This window comes from Quercus lobata, chromosome 2, assembly GCF_001633185.2.
Source record: "Quercus lobata isolate SW786 chromosome 2, ValleyOak3.0 Primary Assembly, whole genome shotgun sequence".
NCBI lineage: Eukaryota > Viridiplantae > Streptophyta > Magnoliopsida > Fagales > Fagaceae > Quercus > Quercus lobata.
This window is the reverse complement of record NC_044905.1, coordinates 26569747-26589760: the sequence shown is the minus strand read 5'-3', so window position 1 is coordinate 26589760 and position 20014 is coordinate 26569747. Positions and strand designations below refer to the sequence as shown.

The following is a 20014-nucleotide window of genomic DNA, read 5'->3' as shown; positions in this document are numbered from 1 at the left end:
TTAAATTTTTATGGGAAATAATTTGTTTCCCTCAAAAAATTAAACAATTTATAAGATTATTTTTCTTTTATTTATCTCAAAAAATATATCATCATCATTATCATTTTATTATTTGGATTTGTTTGATTGATGTCATTCTTTTATCAGGTATTCCATATTTTTCTAAGTTATGTTATGGTGCATTATATTTTCCAATTTTTTTTTTTTTGGTACAACTAAACTGTTTAAGTTTTAAATATTTTATTCAAATTTCTCATTCTTTTAAATTAAAGAGATTCTCATAATAATAAAAACTTATCATAAGAAAAACTTGATATTACTCAAATGGTTGATAGACACTTGTGATGGAAAACTTTAAAAACACACCACCAAATCATATTAACCCAAAATAATGTTATAAAAAAATACAATAATTAATCATTTAATATTCATTAACCTAAAGTAGATTGCAAGAAAGAATAAATAATAGAGAGCGAGAGAGAGAGAATAATCACCATTCTTCGAGAAAGAAAAAAAAGAGTCAAAGTAGAAGATACAGTCATAACTCAATCAACAATATATTCAAATGCTTGACCCATCATCATTTTATAGTTTGCAAAACAAAAAATTATATTTAAATCTTCTTATCATACAAGTTTTAGATCTCTCGACGTGTTATTTATTTATTTTAATTAATTTTTTAAATTAATAAATAAATAATAAAATAAATATTAAAAACTGATTGAAATTCCAAAAAAAAAAAAAAACAGCGGGTAATGGGCATTATTACAGTTTTACCCTCCGGAGGCTTGTTTGTTTGATTGTTTGTACTTTGTAGAGAGTACAAGACTTGTAGAAATGAAAAGGAGCTGTGGGTAATGGTATCTACCTCCAGACTCCAGTTCCAGCACCAGTTTGAGGAGGATGTGAATCTCTCTTTCCCACAACCAGAAAGAAAAAAACGAATGGGAGAGAGTGCGTGAAAACTGAAAAAGGTGAGTGACTGTGAGTAGCAAAAGCATATTCTTTTTTTTTTGGTTCATTTTCTTCTCTTTGAGATTGAGTGTATTTTGTATTTTTGTAGAGCTGCCTGTTCCTGGTCTCTCTGCTAATCTCCAATTTGAATTACAATAACTCTCAGCAGTTAATATTTCTAAAGAATTAAAAAAAAAAGGGGGGGAAATCAAAGAGAAGAGAAGAGATGGGGGAATCGGAATCGGCAAAGAAACTGGAGGAAGAAGTAGGAAGAGTGGTGGAGCAGGCGAAGGAGCTTCAGGACTCCGCCTCGTCTTTCATTTCTAAGGCCTCCTCCGACGACCAATCCCTCCGTAACCGTGTCGTTTCCCTCGACTCTTCCATTCGTCGCCTCCGCTCCCTCCTCTCTCATAACCACCACCTTCTCGATCCCAAGTTAGTAGACAAGGCAATCATTATTATTCTTTCCCTCTCTCTGTCTTTGCATGTTCGTTTCTCTTTGGATCCCATTCCCATTCTTCTTCTTTTTTTCTAATTAATTTTAATTTGTGAGCAGCTCGAAGAAGATTTACAGAGAGCGAGGTGTATCATGGTTGATGGAGACGCCGCTTCTTTCCTTCCTCCCAAAACTCAAGGTTACTATTGGAATTCCAATCCAAATTTATATTTATATTTTATATTTGAATTTGTTTATTGAAATGAAATGAAATGAATTTGATATGTAGGGAGATTTTTGAAGATGTTTCTGGGTCCTATAAATGTTCGTGCCTCTCAAAAGGACGTTCAATTAAAGGTTAAAGAGGAGTACAACAGTTACAGAGTATGCTTTCCTTCTTTATCTTTCTATCTCTTCCTCCTTTTTCTTATTTGTCGTATTCTATTCGGCCTTTTTTGCTTTTACAAATGCACTACTCTATGTTTTCTTTTCATCCTCTTCTGCAACATATTTAGAGGGTACTTACCAATTATAATGCCTAATGCTTCATTTGGATGGAGCAAATTAAAAATTAAAAATTTCAATATTTTGTTTAAATGACTTGAATAGAGTATCAAATAGCAAATTACTTTTTATAGTGAGGATTGTTGTACAGTATGCTCTCTGCAACTAATCCGAGTGAAGTTCTCCTAGCTCATCAAAAAAAAAAAAAGAAAAAAAAAAGAAGAAGAAAAGCTCGATCAATCAAGTGTTGTTAAATTCATATTAAGCATTTAATACTAGCAATTGTTCTTCAAGTCCCTTGATTTTAAATCTTCATATTCAAATGCAACCTAAAAGAATATCAATCAAAGAAGCTTCGCTTCCACTAAAAACTCTCTTTTATCTCTTTGGATCAGGATAGAACTGCCCTTCTGTTTCTCCTTTTCCCATCAGTGCTTCTTATTTTGAGGTCTTGGATTTGGGATGGATGCTTGCCAGCTTTTCCCGTTCAGCTGTACCAGGTATCTCCCTAATTAAGTTTTTGAGCCCTGATTTTGAAGATTTGTATATATATATATATATATATATTTTTTTTTTTTTGATATTTAATATGGAACATGCACTTTGTCAGGCTTGGCTTTTGTTCCTTTACACTGGCTTGGCATTGCGAGAAAACATTTTGAGAGTGAACGGAAGCGATATTCGTCCATGGTAAAAGTGCATACAATCTTTCATGGCATTCAATTTTTGCTACTAAATAAACAATGATCATGCTTTTTGTCATAATATCAGGCTTTGATAGCATGTTTCTTGTGTTTTTACTTTCCTAATTAGAACAAACTGGTTTGACACTCTGTGAACAATGGTTTTATATATTATATATTAGAAAACATCTGAATTCAATTTTAGTGATGACTTATATTTGGATGACCTTTTAGTTAATATTGAGTTTATCTGGATCTACTTGTTCCTTTATGAAGGTCTATGCATGGTTGGAAACCCATAAATTAGGTGGTGGGATTTGAAGGGAGAGAAACAAAATGTGTTTAAAAATAAAATGATAAAAAAAGGCAAGTGAGATCTAGACGAAGATGTTGATAAGATGTGGAGTGAAATTGCTAGTTGTATTAAAAAAAGTGGCTAAAGAAGTACTCAATAAACCTAAAGGATGTGAGCGACAGACTAAGGAGAATTGGTAGTGGAATAAGGAGGTTCAACCAGCATTTAGATGAGAGAGAGAGAGAGAGAGAGAGAGAGAAGCCTAACTAGATGCAGAGACAATGTGGTATGGGGGGCTGGCTATTGGGAATTTAAGAAAATTTAATGAAGCCTTATTTGGAAGTGGTTGTGTAGAAATGGCATTGAGAGAGAGTTGTTATGGTGTAGAGTGATTGAGGTGAAGTAGTGCTTGTTGGGGGGGGGGGGGGGTTGCACTGAAGTGGTTTCGGATCCTTATGGGCTTAGTCTTTGGAAATCTATTAGACGGGAGACTGTGGACCATCTACTCCTTCATTTCCCTATAGCTACTGACTTGTGGAGTATATTTGGAGTTCAGTGGGCTATTCCAAAAAGAGTTTTGAATTTGTTTTCTTCTTGGCAAGGTCGGTTTGTTTGATTGGATGTCATCTTTGGGTTACATTTCTTTTACGTCTCTTTTAGATTTCATTGATCATTGTAACTTGAGAGTTTGATTGTGATGGTCTCATAGTATACTTCTTGTAGACTTTGGCCTTGTTTTTCCAATAGAGTTAAGTTAGTTATCAAAAAAGGAAAAAAAAGAGAGGCTTTATATCCTGTTACCAAGCTACTTTTGGGTATCTTATTTGTGTCACTACTCACTACCTGGTAAATGCACTTTTTATATTGTTTGTGTTGGTTATCTCAAATATTCATGGAAAAGGATGTTCAAATCTTGATGTAGAAGATTTAATCTAGGTATTGTACCCATTTGGTGCATATCGGACTTACCAGGAGAAAAAATCTAGGTATTGCGTACATGATGAGAGGTGAAGGAAAAATCTGTGGTTTGACTTGAATAAATATAGAAGGACAAAGTTTAGCTACAAAATTAGTTGTAGCCTAAGGCTACAATCTTACTCAATATCTTTTTTTTGAAGGTGAATTTTGATAAGTCCACCATTGGATTACTTCTTCTTCTTATATACTCCATGCTTGCAAAATTTCTAGAAAATTGAAGATCAATAACTATGTCATCAATAAATTGTTTAATTTGCAAGTTTTTGTAGTTTAAAGTTATGTATAAAATAAGTTTATTGATCATATAGTAAATAATATTTGATTGGTACAAAATTTGATATGTGTATTAAGAGCATAAAAAACGTGTAATTCAACTGTTAGATTTTCAAAATATGTAGTAATGTTTATTTTATTGAGTAAGGTTGTAGCTTAAGGTTACAACCAATTTTGTAGCTAAAATTTGTCCAATATGGAATTTGATTGAAAATATGAAGGGACTGTATATTATAATACATGGTACTAGAAATGTGTATTTTGAAAATATTAGATATTGCCATCTCTCTCATTGGCTTGAAAATATCTAACATGGTCAAAGTCAACATGGGGTTTAGTCTTTGAAAGGGGTGAGAAGAGGTTGGAAGAGTGGGGGAAGGTTATTTTAATTGTATGTCAGATTTGATGTTGGGGATGGTTAGAGACTTTGCTTTTGGCATGATGTTTGAGTTTTAGACATTCCATTAGTCTCCAGACTTGTTTTGGTTGGAACTTGTGATTTGTACAGCTGTGCAAGATTGGGAATTGGAATGGATAGATACTACCTTTGATTTCTTGTATTAAGAAAAGCCCTGAGAGTTTGGTGAGGCTCAAATGATTTGGAAGTTTTCTATGAATGAGAAGTGTCAAACTTCGAAATACTATAGAAAATAAATAGAAGATGAGAAAAGAAAATTGGAAGATATTAACGTGGTTCGGTCTTAAGATGAGAAAGAGAATGGAAGATATTATTGTTATTCAGTCAATAAGACCAAAGTCCACAACACCAAAACCCAAATTCCTTTATCTTTCTATCAAGTGAGCACCAAAACCCAAATGCCTATGTCTTTCATTCACTTGATAGACAACAAATTACAAGGCCACCCATATTTATAATAGGGTTTATAGAATTTGAAATAGGTCAACTATCAATTTATAACTGTTTTAAAAACTGAACTGGACTGTTCAACCAGGAACTGGACCCGGTCCAGCCAAAACTGAAAAAACCAGTTAAGAATCAGTAAAAACTAGGAATTGGTCTCCTTTTCAGTTCTTTGATCATTCCAGTTTTTAAAACTATGCAGTTTATTACATGTATAATTTGAATTTGAATTTGAATTTGAATTTGAATTTGAATTTCATATTAATATAATTGACTTATTTAGTCTCTTGATTTACTTCAAGTAATTAATTCTTTGATTTAGTCTTCATTCTTTGGAAAATGAACATATTCTCCTACACTCTCCCTCAAGTTGTGCATTAAATTGTTAAATTTTTGAGGAAATGTGCAACTTGTAGGAATTGAAACCTATTTTTGAACTACTTCCTGTAAAGTAGTTTGTACTACTTTTTATTTTTGGTGGAGTATGAGAAAATTAATGAACAAATGAGAAACTTATTATGAATCAATTTACATACTTCAAAACATTAAATGGCAACTCACCCTCAATCAAAATTCCGCAAGAAATACTCCTATGAAGATAAAACTGTAGTATTGACATGGTGAAATCATTTGCTGGATAGAATTTAGGTGCCTTTTGCTGGATAGTTTACACTTTTCAGCTATAACTGAAGATGATGCCAAGTGGTTGGAAAGACTTTTTTGAAAAGAAGTTTTAGGTGTGGTGTGGTCAAGAGCTTGAATGGAGATAATGAACTGGGCCAGATGGCATTCCTGTGGCTTTTTTTTTTTTTTTTTTTTTACCTTGGAACATAATTAAATCTGATATTAAGGTGGTGTTTCAGGCTTTCCACAAGTAGGGTTAGTTTGAGAAAAGTCTTAATGTAGCTTTTATAGCTCTCATTCCAGAAAAGTATGGCACACTTGATGTGAAGGAATTTCAGTCCATTAGCCTTGTAGTTGGAGTTCACAAAATTCTTGTTAAAATTTTGGCTAATTGGCTAAGATTGGTGTTAGAGAATGTTCTCAAATTCTCAAAATTCCCTTGTGAAGGGGAAGCAAATTTTAGATTTCATTCTAAGAGTTGATTAATGCTTTGATAGCAGTTCAAAATCAGGAGACCTGGAGTGCTTTGCAAACTTGATTTGGAGAAAGCCTATGACCACTTAAATTGGGATTTTCTCATTGTTTGTTGAGAAGATGTGGGGTTTCAACAAAATGTAGGAGATGGATTTTGTTTTGTAGAAGTTTTGCATACCTACAGTTTGCTTTTCAATCTTCATCAATGGAAATTGGTTGCCATTTGTTATAGTTATAGAGGCATTGAGCAGAATGTAAAAATTAGGCTGAAGGAGGTAGGTGGGTATTTATCGGGCTTTACAATCAGCAATTTGGAGAATAATCTATTGATGATTCCTTGTATTCTCTTTGCAAAAGATACATTGATTTTTTGTGAAGCTAACTCGAATAAAGTTTTGCACTTGAGGTATGTTTTTACTTGGTTTAAAGTTGTCTCTGGTATAAAGGTTAACCTAGGAAAATCATGGTTGGTTCCAGTTGGGAATGTGCATGATCTAGAGGAGTTGGTGACTATTTTGGGGTGCAAAATGTCAAAGTTACCAATGGAATATTTAACCCTTCCTTTTGATTTTAAATTCAAAGCGAAGATCATTTGGATCACCATTCTAGAAATATGGAAAAAAGACCGGTGGAATGGAAATGACTCTGATTTAACGAAAATTTATAGCAAGATTTTTATGGAGGGGTTTAGGCGAAGAGTCTAAATTTCATTTAATTAAATGGGATAAAATTTGTGAACCTTTTCAAAGTGGGGGTTTGACCATTTGGAACTTGAAATAGTATAATGGAGCTCTCTTAGGGAAGTCGTTGTGGAGATATGGTTCATAGAGAGAGGCATTGCGAAAGAGGGTTGTAGAGAAGAAGTATGGTACTTTATGGGGTGGATGGTGTACTAATGTTGTTAATGGGTCTTATGGTGTTAGCCTAGGATAATATATAAGAAGTTGTGCAATTGTTTTTGCAATTCATCAAGTTTTAGATGGGTGATGGTACCAAAATTTAATTTTTCTTTGATCTCTAGTGTGGTGATCCTTCTTTCAAGGAGGCCTCCTTAGAACTATTTAGTATTGCACGTGATAGGGAAAATTTTTATTTATTTTTGGATAAGTAATGACAATATTATTCATATCATGAAAGGAGTAACCTAAGTATACAACTAGGGACCAAAGCGATCAAAAACACAAATTACAAGCATCTATCAGATAATAAACTGAAGAAATAGAAAGACTTCCTATGATAGACTTCCAATCCGTAATGTTTTAAAGAAAAAAAGTTTTAAATATGCTGTTGTCCTTTTAGAATCTTCAAAACATTGGCTATTTCTCTCCCACCAAATGCACCTCATCAAACAACAAGGGACAACCATCCAAATAACTCCATTATGATGCCGACCAAACTTTCCTTGCCAACATGCTAGGAGATCAACCAGAGTCTTTGGCATTACCCAGTAGATACCAAACAAGGTGAACACCATAGACCTCATCTCAAAAGTAATAGGACAATGTAAGAAAAGAAGATCTACCGATTCTCCATTCCTTTTGCACATATAACACCAATCTAGAATCCACACTTTCCTCAAGCGTAAATTATCATTAGTCAAAATAGTCCCCAAAGCTATAGTCCAAAAATAGAACACAACATTGGAAGGAACCTTTGGCTTCCAAATGCTTCTCCAAGGAAAAGATTGATTGCATACCCCCAATAAGGCCTGATAATAGCTACTCACCTTAAAGCCCCTTCTCTAACCAATTATCCGGTGTTTCTTATCCTCACTAGTACCCCTCAACAAGATTCTGTATATAACATCCATAAAGTTAGACAAAGATTCCAATTCCCAATCCTGAATAGCATGCAAGAACTCCATATCCCAATAGAGAACCCCATCGGGGAACTTCATGAGATCCGCCACATAAGCGTCCTTAGCACTATTGATTTTGAATAACTTTGGAAAACATACACTTAAAGGATTATCCCCACACCAGACGTCATACCAAAATTTCACTCTAGTCCCATCTCCAATCTCAAACTGAATATAGCAAGAAAAAGTAGACTAGCCATTACCAATAGTCTTCCATAAACTCACCCCATAAGGGCCTTAAACAAAATTAGAGCACCAACCTCCCTCCTCACTTCCATATTTAACCCTTATCACTGTTCTCCATAGCGCATCTTTCTCAGACCCAAATCTCCACAACCATTTTCCCAATAGCGCTTCATTAAAGCATCTTAAATTTCTAATTGCCAGAGCCCTGGCTTGAATAGGAGAACACACCTTGGAACAGTTCACCAAATGAAGTTTTGATTCATCTCCCAAGCCACTCCAAAGAAAATTCCGTTGGAGTTGTTCTAGATGATATGCTACATCTGTCGGAATTGGGAAAAGGGAAAGAGGATAAGTAGGTAAATTGGTAGAGTACTTTTTATGAATGTAACTCTACCCCCTTTAGAGAGATACAACTGTTTCCATCCCGCTAACCTCCTTTCCACCTTCTCAATCATGGGATTCCAGATTATCTTCTCTTTTAATTTTGTGCCTAATGGAAGACCTAAATATTTCATAGGAAGAGAACCTTGCTTGCAACCCAAAGCATCTACTAGCAGCTCAAAATTTGGAACCACTCCCACTGGAACTAACTTAGATATTTCCAAATTAATTTTCAAACCCGATATGATCTCAAACCATGATAGAATCAAATGCAGAAACAACATCTAGTCAAGATCAGCATCTCACGTAATTAATTTATCATCTGCAAAAAGAAGATGATTTACCTGTGAGTGATCATCCTTGGATGTACCCTACACTAAAACCAGACATATGACCTTCCCTTACTGCCTTGTCCATCATTTTGCTAACTGCCTCCATACCTCTTCCTATCAATGTGCCTCCCCCTATCACAGCTCTTAAACCTTTTCCTCAGGGCAGAGGGGGCAGTAAAGGTTCTTTTCGCATAGATTCCAAAACCTTTTCTTTCTCGTTTGATGGCGGGCGGGCTGATTTTTATGCTATCCACGAATGTCGTCGGAATATTAAAAGTTCCGTGTGGATGGGTCGTAAGGGATTGGAATGGATTCTCGCATGTTTTGCCGATATTTGTGACTGGGTTCCAGGAAAGGATTACTTGTGCAAATGATACAGAGTACATAATAAGTTTCTCGAATTTCGGGAAGGTCGAATAAGGCTGGTATTTTTGTGGAGATTGTTGTGTATTATGGTGGAGCTTGTCGTGGTTGGGTTATGGTACCTGCAAGCTCAAACCGGTCTGGGTGGTGCTTGTTTACAAAAGAATTAGATAGATTCCTATCAGGTTCTAACACTGTATGGGAGAAAAGGAGGACTTCTGATGAAGCTGATGGTGGTGGTCCGACGGATGGTGGTGGACAAAATGGGAAGAAATCTATCAACATTGGTAACCAGCGGAAGTTAAGGAATTTTGAAATTTCTAGAGCTTTTTCGGGACATAATGTGCTGAAGATTGATACTAGCATTATAGTTTCTTCTAAAAATGGTAGACCCATGCGTGAGTTTAAGTTTGAGTTGACTTCTGCTAGTTTGGCGCTGAGGGTGTCTAAATCAGTTGGGGGAAAAAGAGTGGTAACGTGGATGAATCAAAATAATCCTCACAAGTCCAATTATAGTGGGCTTGTTATGTTAAAAATTGCACCTAGACATGAAAAAGCCAATTTAGCTAACCTGAGAGGTAAGGCCCAAGGGGAGTGTTCTTTTCCTCTTGGTTTGGGCGTGAGTGTGTTTTGTAATCAGAGTGAGAGTGGTGGGCAAGAGCTCAAAGCCACCGATGGAGTCAACGGTGATATCGGTGATGCCTGAGGTTTCGACGGCAGGTATTTCGCCAACATCCAGCTCCGATCAAGCTTCGAAGCTTCTCGCACCCAACCCAATGAGGGTGGTAGGTGATCCAGAGGCCAGAAAAGCTGTGGCGTCAAGGAGTAGCTTCGCTGCGGTGGTTCTCGACTCTGTTAAGGCGGGCTCTTCCATGGGTTCAGTCCCTGATGTCGAGGTATCTCTTGGACTAGGCATTCGTGACTCTGGGTCCACCGGTGATACGGTGGTTGGCTCGGCGATGGCGGCGATTGAGGCTTCGATTCTGAAAGTTGTGTTGTCGATCCTTGGTCGGTTTCCATGGGTGGTTCAAAATCGATTTTCTCGTCTCTCAGAATTGGGTTATGGGGTTGATGATGAGTTTGGGGAAGGGGAAGATCATGAAGAAGAACAAAGGAGGTATCACTATGAGGATACGATGCTACAGAGGTCAGTGGATTCTATTGGGGAATGTCAATCAGATTCTGGGCTCATCTCCTTTCGTGGGAGACTAGTGAAGTGTTTGACCATAGCTGTGGTAGTGGAGAGATATTTGTGTGTTGGAGTGTGACCCTTTGTCTCAGTGGGAGCCCAATGAACTTAGAGAGTTGGTGCTGGTTCAGGATTCTACAGAAGGAACTCAGGTGACGGAGTCAGTGCCACCTTCGAATTGGGTGTCCTTGTTGATGAAAAATTTCTGTAACATGGTGGGTTTCCCTATCGTGAAACATGAAGCTCAATGTTTGGCTCTGTTTTGCCTTTTGGAACAGGAGTGTCTCAAGGTGATTGTTGATGGGGTGCCCAAGCGACTTACAAATTCAGGGTCACGAGGTCTCAGGGAGCTTAAGGGGCTTATCTCTAATGTTAATTACGATGATGTCTCTTCTAGGAGTAGGAGCAGAGTTTCTTCGACTGCTGTGGGGGTTGTTGGTAGTTGTAAATGACTCTACGACTATTTGGAATGTAAGGGGGCTTAACAATCCCCAGAAGAGAGAGGTTTGTAAGAATCTTCTAAAAGAGTGGAAGTGCCATATTGTATGCTTTCAAGAAATGAAAGTATCTTCTATTGATGTTGTTTTTGTTCGGAGTTTATGGGGTAGTCCTTTTATTTATTTGGCTGTTTTGGACGCTGTGCAGACTTCGGGAAGGGTCTTGTTGATTTGGGATAAGAGGGTTTTTGAAAAATTGGATGTCATTGTTGGACAGTTTTTTGTCAGTGTCGTACTGAGAGGAGTGGTGGATGACTTTGTTTGGGCTTGTACAGGTGTGTATGGCCCAATGATGATGGACAGTGGGCTACTTTGTGGGAGGAGTTGTCTCAGTTTCGTGCTAGATGGCCTATGGCATGGTGCTTAGTAGGTGATTTGAATATCATTAGGTACCCAAGTAAAAGGCTAAAATTGCGAGTCGTTTAGCTGTGCTATGTTTGCATTCTCGGACTTTACAGAGAGTAATTCTTTAGTTGATTTACCTTTAGAGAGGGCTTCCTTCACTTGGTTTAGAGATTCTGGTCTTCCCTCTATGTCAAGAATTGATAGGGCTTTGGTTTCTCTAGATTGGGAGGAACATTTTGAGAATGTATCCCAAAGAGTGCTTTCTCGTGTTATTTCATACCAGTGCCCACTTTTGTTGGAAGCTAGGCCTGTTCGATATGGTCGGAGTGCCTTTAAATTTGAAAATATGTGGTTGAAAGTTGAGGGTTTTGTTGATAGAGTTCAGCAATGGTGGAATAGTTACAGTTTTGTGGGTTTATCAGGTTTTATTTTGGCTCAAAAATTGAGGGCTTTGAAAGCAGATTTAAAAAAGTGGAACAGGGAGGAGTTTGGTGACTTGGCTTTTAGGAAGAAATATTTGCTGGCTGAATTGTTGGGTTTAGATGCGAGAGAGGAGTTGTTGGGGCTTTCGAATGAGGAACAATTTTGTCGTTTTCAACTCAAAGGAGACATAGAACAACTGGCTTCTCTTGAGGAAATTTCCTAGAGACAAAATTCTCGGGCTTTGTATGTGAAGGAGAGAGATAATAATACTTGTTTCTTTCATAGATTAGCAAACTCTCATAGAAATGCTAATCAAATTAAGAGGATCGAGGTGGATGGTGTTCTTTATGAGGAAGAGTTGGATGTACGCCCTTAATTAGTTCTCTTCTATCAAGGGCTGTATGAGGAAATTGAATTGGGGCGCTCTACTATGGATGGATTAGATTTTGCTTGTATTGAAGAGGAGGAGAGGCTGTTCTTAGAGGAGTTCACGAAGGAGGAAGTTATCCAGGTCTTAAGGGAGATGGAGGGTGATAAAGCCCCTGGTCCTGATGGTTTCACCATGGCTTTCTTTCTTAAATGTTGGAATGTTGTGGAAAAGGATGTCATGGATTTTTTTGATTATTTTCATTGGCACTCTGTGTTTGAACGGTCTATGAATGCTTCGTTCCTCACTTTAATTCCTAAGAAGTGTAATGCCGCAAACATTAAGGACTTCTGCCCTATCAGTTTGGTGGGTAGTGTGTACAAGTTGTTGTCCAAGGTGTTGGCTAACAGGATGAGGGCGGTTTTGGATAATTTCATCTCCGAGACTCAAAATTCGTTTGTTGGTGGAAGGCAGATTTTGGATTCAGTGCTTATTGCATATGAGTGCTTGGATAGTAGGTTGAAGAGCCGGTTACCGGGTGTGGTTTGCAAGCTTGATATTGAAAAAGCATAGGACCATGTTAACTGGGAGGCCTTGTTTTATCTGTTGGACCAGATGGGTTTTGGGTTGAAATGGAAGGGGTGGATTAAGGCTTGTGTTACTTCTGTCCATTTTTAAGTCTTGGTTAATGGATCCCTTGAAGGTTTTTTTGGAAGCTCTCGTGGGTTGAGACAAGGAGACCCTTTATCCCTGCTTTTGTTTCTCTTGATAATGGAGGTTTTAAGTAGAATTTTGAAGAAGACAGAGGAGAATAACCTTATTCGGGGTTTTCATGTGGGAGCAGTGAATTCTGTTGGTGTGCGGATTTCCCATTTGTTGTTTGCGGATGACATTATCATATTTTGTGATGCCTCTAGGGAATAGTTGTTGTCCATAAGGTTGGCGTTGTATTGTTTTCAGGCTTTTACGGGCTTGAAGGTTAATGTTGGGAAAAGTGAGATTGTCCCTGTTGGGGAGGTGAATAATCTAGTTGCTTTGGCTAGTATTCTTCAATGTAAAGTGGGGAGTTTGCCTATGAAATATTTGGGGATGCCGTTGGAATCTTCTTTTAGGACAGTTTCGATTTGGAATCCTATTTTGGAGAAGATGGAAAAGAAACTATCAGGGTGGAAGCGTCTCTATTTATCTAAGGGTGGTAGGCTCACATTACTAAGGAGTACTCTCTCTAGTCTTCCAATGCACTTTTTATCTCTCTTCACAATTCCTAAAGCTATGGCTGCTAGAATGGAAAGTATCCAGAGGAATTTTCTTTGGGGGTCTTCTGAGGGGAGTTTCAAATATTCTTTGGTGGCTTGGGAAAATGTGTGTGTACTTGTTAAATTGGGTGGTTTGGAGATAAGAAGTGTGGCGTCGTTTAATCAAGCTTTATTAGGTAAATGGTTGTGGCGTTATGGGCATGAAGCTACCCATCTTTGGCGGAGAGTTATCTCCACAAAAGATGGTGAGGGTCAAGGGGGGTGGTGTACGAAAGTGTGCCGGAGGACTCATGGATGTGGTCTTTGGAGAAGCATTCATGAAGGGTGGGAGAGTTTTTCCAAGAATATGTCTTTTGTAGTGGGTGAAGGCACCCGTATTCGCTTCTGGCATGATAGGTGGATTGGGGATAATACCCTAAAAGATCTCTATCTTGAGCTCTATGTGTGTTCAGCAGTTAAGGATGCTTGCATCTCTGAGGTTTTGTGGATTCAGGAAGGAGGTACTTTTAGAGTGTGGGATTTAAGGTTTTTTAGAGCTTTTGAAGATTAGGAGCTAGCTGCTTCTTATTCTCTACTTCAGTTTATCTAGCCTTGTATTCCTCAAGGTGATAGGAGGGATACACTTTGTTGGTGGCTCAAAGGTGATGCTAAGTTTGACACCTGTTCTTATAACCAAACAATTCAGGGTACTTTGAATTTTTTGTTTCCTTGGAAGGGTGTTTGGAAAGCAAAGATTCCTAAGCGAGTGGCTTTCTTCTTGTGGACAGCTGCCCACGATCGGATTCTCACGTTGGATAATCTCATGCTTAGGGGTCGCCCTTTGGTAAATCGATATTGTATGTGCTGTTGTGATAGGGAGTCGATAGACCATCTTTTGCTTCATTGTCCTATTACACATATCTTATGGACCTTCATGCTTCAAGCTTTTGGTATTCATTGGGTTATGCCAGGATCGGTGGCGGGATTGTTATCTTGTTGGCATCAGTGGCTTGGGAAGCGTAACTCGAATATTTGGAATTTGATTCTAGGGTGCTTAATGTGGATTGTTTGGTTGGAACAAAATCGTCGCTCCTTTGAGAACATGGAGAAGACGTTGGATGAGTTCAAGGTTTTATGCCAGTGCAGTCTTTTTGAGTGGTCTTGTTATTGGGGCTTTACTGATTCTTCGTCTCTTTTAGAGTTTATGTTTTCCCTTAGATTATCTTTTTGATTTCCCTCTCTTTTGTTTTGCTGTTTGTTTCATCTGTTTCTTGTTGTTCATCATCATGAACAACTTGTACTTTTCATTTTTTCTCATTAATAATAGTTCTCTGATTACCTATAAAAAAAAACTATAACAAACAACAATAAGGACAAAGGACCACCTTGTCGTAAACCTCTATAGTTCTCAAAGAAACCACAAGGAGCTCCTTTAATTAAAACTGAGAATTTAACCATGGATATACAAAAGAGAATCCATTTTTTCCATTTTTCTAGAAAACCACACTGCTCAAGCATGTAGATAAGGAAACCCCAATTCACATGATCATAAGCCTTCTCCACATCCAACTTGCACAACACTCCCAGAACTCCTGATTTCAACCTACTGTCCAGACACTCATTGGCGATAAGAACAAAATCCAGAATTTGCCAATTTTTGACAAAGGCATCCTGAGACTCCAAAATAACATCTCCAACCACCTCTTTCAACCTATTAGCAAATACTTTAGAAATAATTTTGTAAACCCCACCTATCAAACTAATAGGGCAAAAATCTTTCACCTACATTGCATCTAATTTTTTGGGAATCAAAGAAATAAAGGTGGCATTTAAACTTTTCTCAAACTGACCTTTCTCATAAAAGACTTGAAAATTTTCCAAAAGATCTAATTTGATAACTTCCCAGCAAGTCTGGAAGAATCATAGGGAAACCATCTGGGCTAGGAGCTTTGTCCCCCTCAAAATATTTAACCACCTCAAATATTTCTGCTTCATCAAAAGGTCTCACAGCCTTGTCAGTAGAAATTTTTGGAAAGTTTAACACATCCAGTTGAGGGCGAATGGCTCCATGTTCCATAAATAATTTCTTATAAAACTGAATAACACAGCCCTCTATACTTTCCTGGTCTGAAGTCAGTACCCCCATCAACCTTGAGACTACGTGATAGGGAAAGTTTAGTAGCAAATCATTTACAGAACTGCAATGGATGTGTTCATTGGGTTTTGAATTTTATACAAACAATACATGATTGGGAGTTGGAGTCCATTTCGTCTTTCTTGGACTTAATATATTCACTATTAGAGATAGGTAGGTGGAGAAGATAAACTTTGTTGGAAGCCATATGCACAAAAAGAGTTTGAGGTCAAATCTTACTACAGAGCCCTAACTCCAATGGAGATGTGGATTTTCCTTGGAAAAGCATTTGGAAGCCTTCAAGTCCAGCAAGAGTTGCTATCTTTTTGTAGACTGCCACATTGGGGAGAATCTTAACAATAGACAACTTGAGAAAAAAGAATATTATTATGCTGAATTGATGTTGTATGTGCAAAAGGCATGGGGAGAATTGATCATTTACTCCATTGTTCACTTGCTTTAGAGTTGTGGACTATGGTCTTTAGCCTTTTTGGGGCTTAATGGGTGATGCAGAGGTAGTTAAGACTTACTAGCTTGTTGGGAAGGTTGATTTGGTTGATGTTGGAACATAGAAATTCTTGTTGACTGTTTTTGGTCTCAATTATGTTCATTATTTATCCCAAAATAAAAGGAAATTCTATGAAAGGTGATTCCTTGTGTCCATTTGGAATAGCTTATTTAGCTAAAATTGAAATTTTTTTGCTGAAAGTATAGAAAAAAGTTTTAAAAAATAAGCTAAATAGTACAGTGAGACTCATGAATAGTATCAAAAAGTGTAGTGGGATCCATAAATAATAGCAAAAATAAGCTGAAAGTGGAGATAAGCTGAAAAATTCAACTCATCCCAAACGCACACCTTATTGCTTAATGTGGTGCATTAGAGCATTAGGCAAATAAGGATTTCTAGAAGCTTCGAGAGGTGTGAAATGACCATTTTAGATTTGAAACTGCTGTTTTTCAGATCCATGGTTAAATGGATGACAGTGTCAGGATTATTTTCATTTTCAAACTTATTAGATTTGATTATCTTTGTAACTTTAGAATTTAATTGTGGGTGTACCTATTGTATACTTCTTGTGTACTTGGGCTACATACCTTGTTACTTATATATAAAAAAAGAATTTGAAAATAGGTCAACCATCAATTTATTACATTTCTATTTTGAATTTGAATTTCTTATCAATATAATTGATTGCTCCAATCCCCTGATTTAGTGAATCCCTTCCAACAAGAAGGTGTGTTTTGTTAAGCAGTAATACTAGGTTGTCAATTGAACTAAGCAAGCACGAAGCTGCCCCTTTACTCAAAGATGATGGATTAAGCTCTGTATGAGTTTGACTTTGGCTGACTTCAGACACTTTGAGAGAAAAATAAAAAGGAAGTTTCGCTCTGTTCTATTGTACTGACTTAAATTGATGTCTGGTTCGTGTCCTCTAACCCCCCACCCCAGTTTTTTTCTTGGGTGTTGTAAATGCCTTGAGCTTTTAGAGTAAATCTTGTCTCTTTGTAGTTAGGGGCTTTTCTTGTGTACTTCCTCTGATTAGGGATCTACCTGTTTTCCCTGATAGAATTTTCTATACTTACCTCAAAAGAAATATCAACATTATATTTCTGTCAAAATGCACATTAAATGGTGTGTTTCAGTTTCTTTATCAGTGCTTCATCTTTGACATGGCACTTTGTTTTGGCTGTGTTGCACAGCACGCTGAGTATTTTACAAACACACTGATTTTGCAGGTGGATTTATCATCACTATTGTGCTATGCTTATGGCCCTGGTTAGTCTCACCTGGGAGATTAAAGGACAACCAAATTGCGCCCGAAAGCAGGTTACTTTTGTTTAACAATGTACTAACAATAACATTGGTTCTGTATATAGTTATCAGTTAAATCTTGTGCAGAGAGGGGTTCAACTTTTCCTACAATGGGCTATGATGCAAGGGGTTGCGATGCTTTTACAAAATAGATATCAACGCCAGAGACTCTATACTCGTATTGCATTGGGAAAGGTGCTGTCCCCCAAATTGTCTTTGCCCCTTAAATTTGCCTTTGTCATTCTATGTTTTATATTAAATATAGACCATTTTACACATTTTGATCCTTAGTCTTTGGTCCCCCACCTCCCCCCATCCCCACCCTTTTTCTTTTGATCTTCCATGTTATTGCTATTATGAATCTTCTTTGTTAGAATGACAAGAATGATGAGGAATGTCTTTCTTTCAGATATATGTGAACATATGGTTCCAATATTTATTTTACTATTATTTTCAGGCTAAGAGGATGGATGTTGTCTGGGGAGAAACGGCCGGTGTGGATGGCCAACTGTGGTTGTTGTGTCCCATTCTTTTCATTTTGCAGGTGATGTACGCAAAACTTGGTCATTACTTGTTAAACATTTACAGAAGCATGCTACTTAAATTATTCAGCTACAGTGTCATTCTCTACGTCAAACTTGCTAGAGTCCTTGGTTAGCATGAATCTTAGATAAAAATTTTTCTGTATTTATTAACTTTCTTTTTCTTTTGGCACTTCCTTTATATATTCCCATGCTTTAGGATTGCGCCTCTTTTTTTGAGATTTTTTTTTCAATGATTCATTTAAAGATGAATATAACCTATTGCATCTGTCACACCTTTATGTGTTTTGCATGACATGCAATGATATTAATTGATTACCTATACACAGCTTCAATGAAAAGGTTGTTTTGGGAACGTACAAGTCATGTCAACTAAGGGTTGGCTGAATTTATATTTGGTAAAGATAGAGAGAGAGAGAGAGAGAGAGAGAGAGAGAGAGGGGGGTGGGGGGGGGGTGTTGGCATAGTTCCCTTTGTTTTAGTGTAAAATGTATCCTGTTGGAAAATGTTCTGGAAAACATTTTTTGTTGTTTGGCATAAATTTACTCATCACTTTAAAATATTAGGATAAATTCCAATAACATTCCCTGAGGTTTGGGCTAATGCCAATCAGGTCTAAGACTTTTCAAAACTAACTAATTTGGTCCTTAAAGCCAACTTAGTTCCTAAACATTGTTAGGCCAGTTGGTCATTTTTCCTCAACTGTCTTAGGGACTAAGTTGGATTTAGGGGCCAAATTGGTCAGTTTTGAAAAGCCTTGGACCTAGTTAGCAGCATTAGCCCAAACTTCAAGGTATGTTAATGGAATTTACCCAAAATATTAATATAGAAAAACTAAAATCAGCCTAAAAAATAAGCACAATTAAAATAAAATTATTGAAAATTACAATAAGAAGCACAATCAAAATAAGATTGCTACCAAAAAAAAAAAAAAAATTAATATAACAATTAACAAAAGATATCATTTTATTATTATTATTATTTTTTGTGTGGAAACTGGTAAGCAATAGAAGCTATCAACTAAACTTACACATTTGAGAGATTTTTTTGAGAATTATTTATCATTTTAGTGGTTTTAAAGGTATGTTAGTCATATTGGAGGTTTTGAAGGTATTTTAGTCACTATGAAGGTTTCAAGGCTTTTTTTCCCCTCATTTTGTAGGTTTAGGGGTATTTCAATCATTTTAGAGGTTTTGACAGTATTTTTGTTATTTTGGAGATTTTAGGTTTATCATTTTAGAGGTTTTAGGGGGGTATTTTTGTCATTTTGGAATGTATTTAACATTTTTTTCCTTTTAATTTATAAATAAATTAGGAGATAAATGTAATTTTACACAAAATGATTTTGGTTTGACCAAGTTTTTTAATTGCACCAAATGCCCGAAAATGAGGAAAATATTTTCTGAAAAATGTTAATGCCTAAACAAATTGGGCCTTAATGTTATTTTGTGCTAAAAATATATCAAGAAGATGATGGCCTCCTGGATGGTTCTATATTAGGAGTAAATTTCATTTTTGTTATAAATAAATTTGTTGAAGTTAGCACAGTGACCTGAGTTTAGTTGTGGCTTGTATATATTTGTGTTTTTGGACTTGATTAGGGTTTTGAGGCATATGTTGGACTACTGTTACTCAAGACTGCATTCATTGGGGTTGTTTCTGAATGGCAGGTAAGTTATTGTACAAAAAAACTTTAGCCAAATGATATAGCATTCTTGCCTTTTATGTACTGTAGCAATGTTTATTGATAGAAAGCTGTTGTTGGCAGGTATTTTTTTGTGGGATCCTTCTAGTTTTAATGGCTGTTGGGAATTTTACAAATACAGTACAGACACTCATGGCGAAGTCAAGGTTTAAGGCAAAGATGAAAAGAAGTAAGAGCAAGCAGGAACTGTAACAGATCATCCCTAATTATCATCTTCTTCCTAAAGCTTTTTGTAGGATTCCATTTTTGTAATGCTTTTTCTGGTCTCAATCACAAACATGCTTCTTGAAGCTAAGGCTGTAAAAAATTGCTTCATAAATCTTCGTTTTAACTTCCCATTAACCTATATATGACGTAGCATTGATTTTTTTTTTTTTAAGTGCGAGTACAAATGCATTTTGACAGAACCGTAATGTTGGATTCAAATTCTATGATTTTGTGGTACTTGGCCGTATTATGTGGTCACCTCTTTGGGTAAAGTTGGAATCAAGGTATAGACTCTGTGAGGTCAGATTGTACTTCATCCTTGAGATGGTTTTGCTAGCAATCATGTAGGAAGAC

General features: G+C 36.7%; 1 protein-coding gene across 4 annotated transcripts; it reads left to right on the top strand.

Moving 5' to 3' along the window:
- The first annotated feature begins 820 nt into the window (after positions 1-820).
- Positions 821-19974, top strand: LOC115975128 (transmembrane protein 120 homolog). 4 transcript variants are annotated; one of them, XM_031095789.1, is made up of 11 exons: positions 821-974; positions 1124-1402; positions 1511-1589; positions 1680-1774; positions 2290-2394; positions 2505-2584; positions 17131-17221; positions 17294-17401; positions 17664-17750; positions 19350-19418; positions 19517-19789. In XM_031095789.1, exons 2-11 carry the CDS (start codon positions 1181-1183, stop codon positions 19643-19645), a joined length of 1065 nt encoding a protein of 354 aa, XP_030951649.1. In that variant the 5' UTR covers positions 821-974; positions 1124-1180; the 3' UTR covers positions 19646-19789. The 4 variants fall into 4 exon arrangements, with proteins under 4 accessions (XP_030951649.1, XP_030951650.1, XP_030951651.1 ...); XM_031095790.1 differs by having other exon boundaries at positions 1121-1402; XM_031095788.1 differs by having other exon boundaries at positions 847-974; positions 1064-1402; positions 19517-19974.
- Positions 19975-20014: the final 40 nt, after the last annotated feature.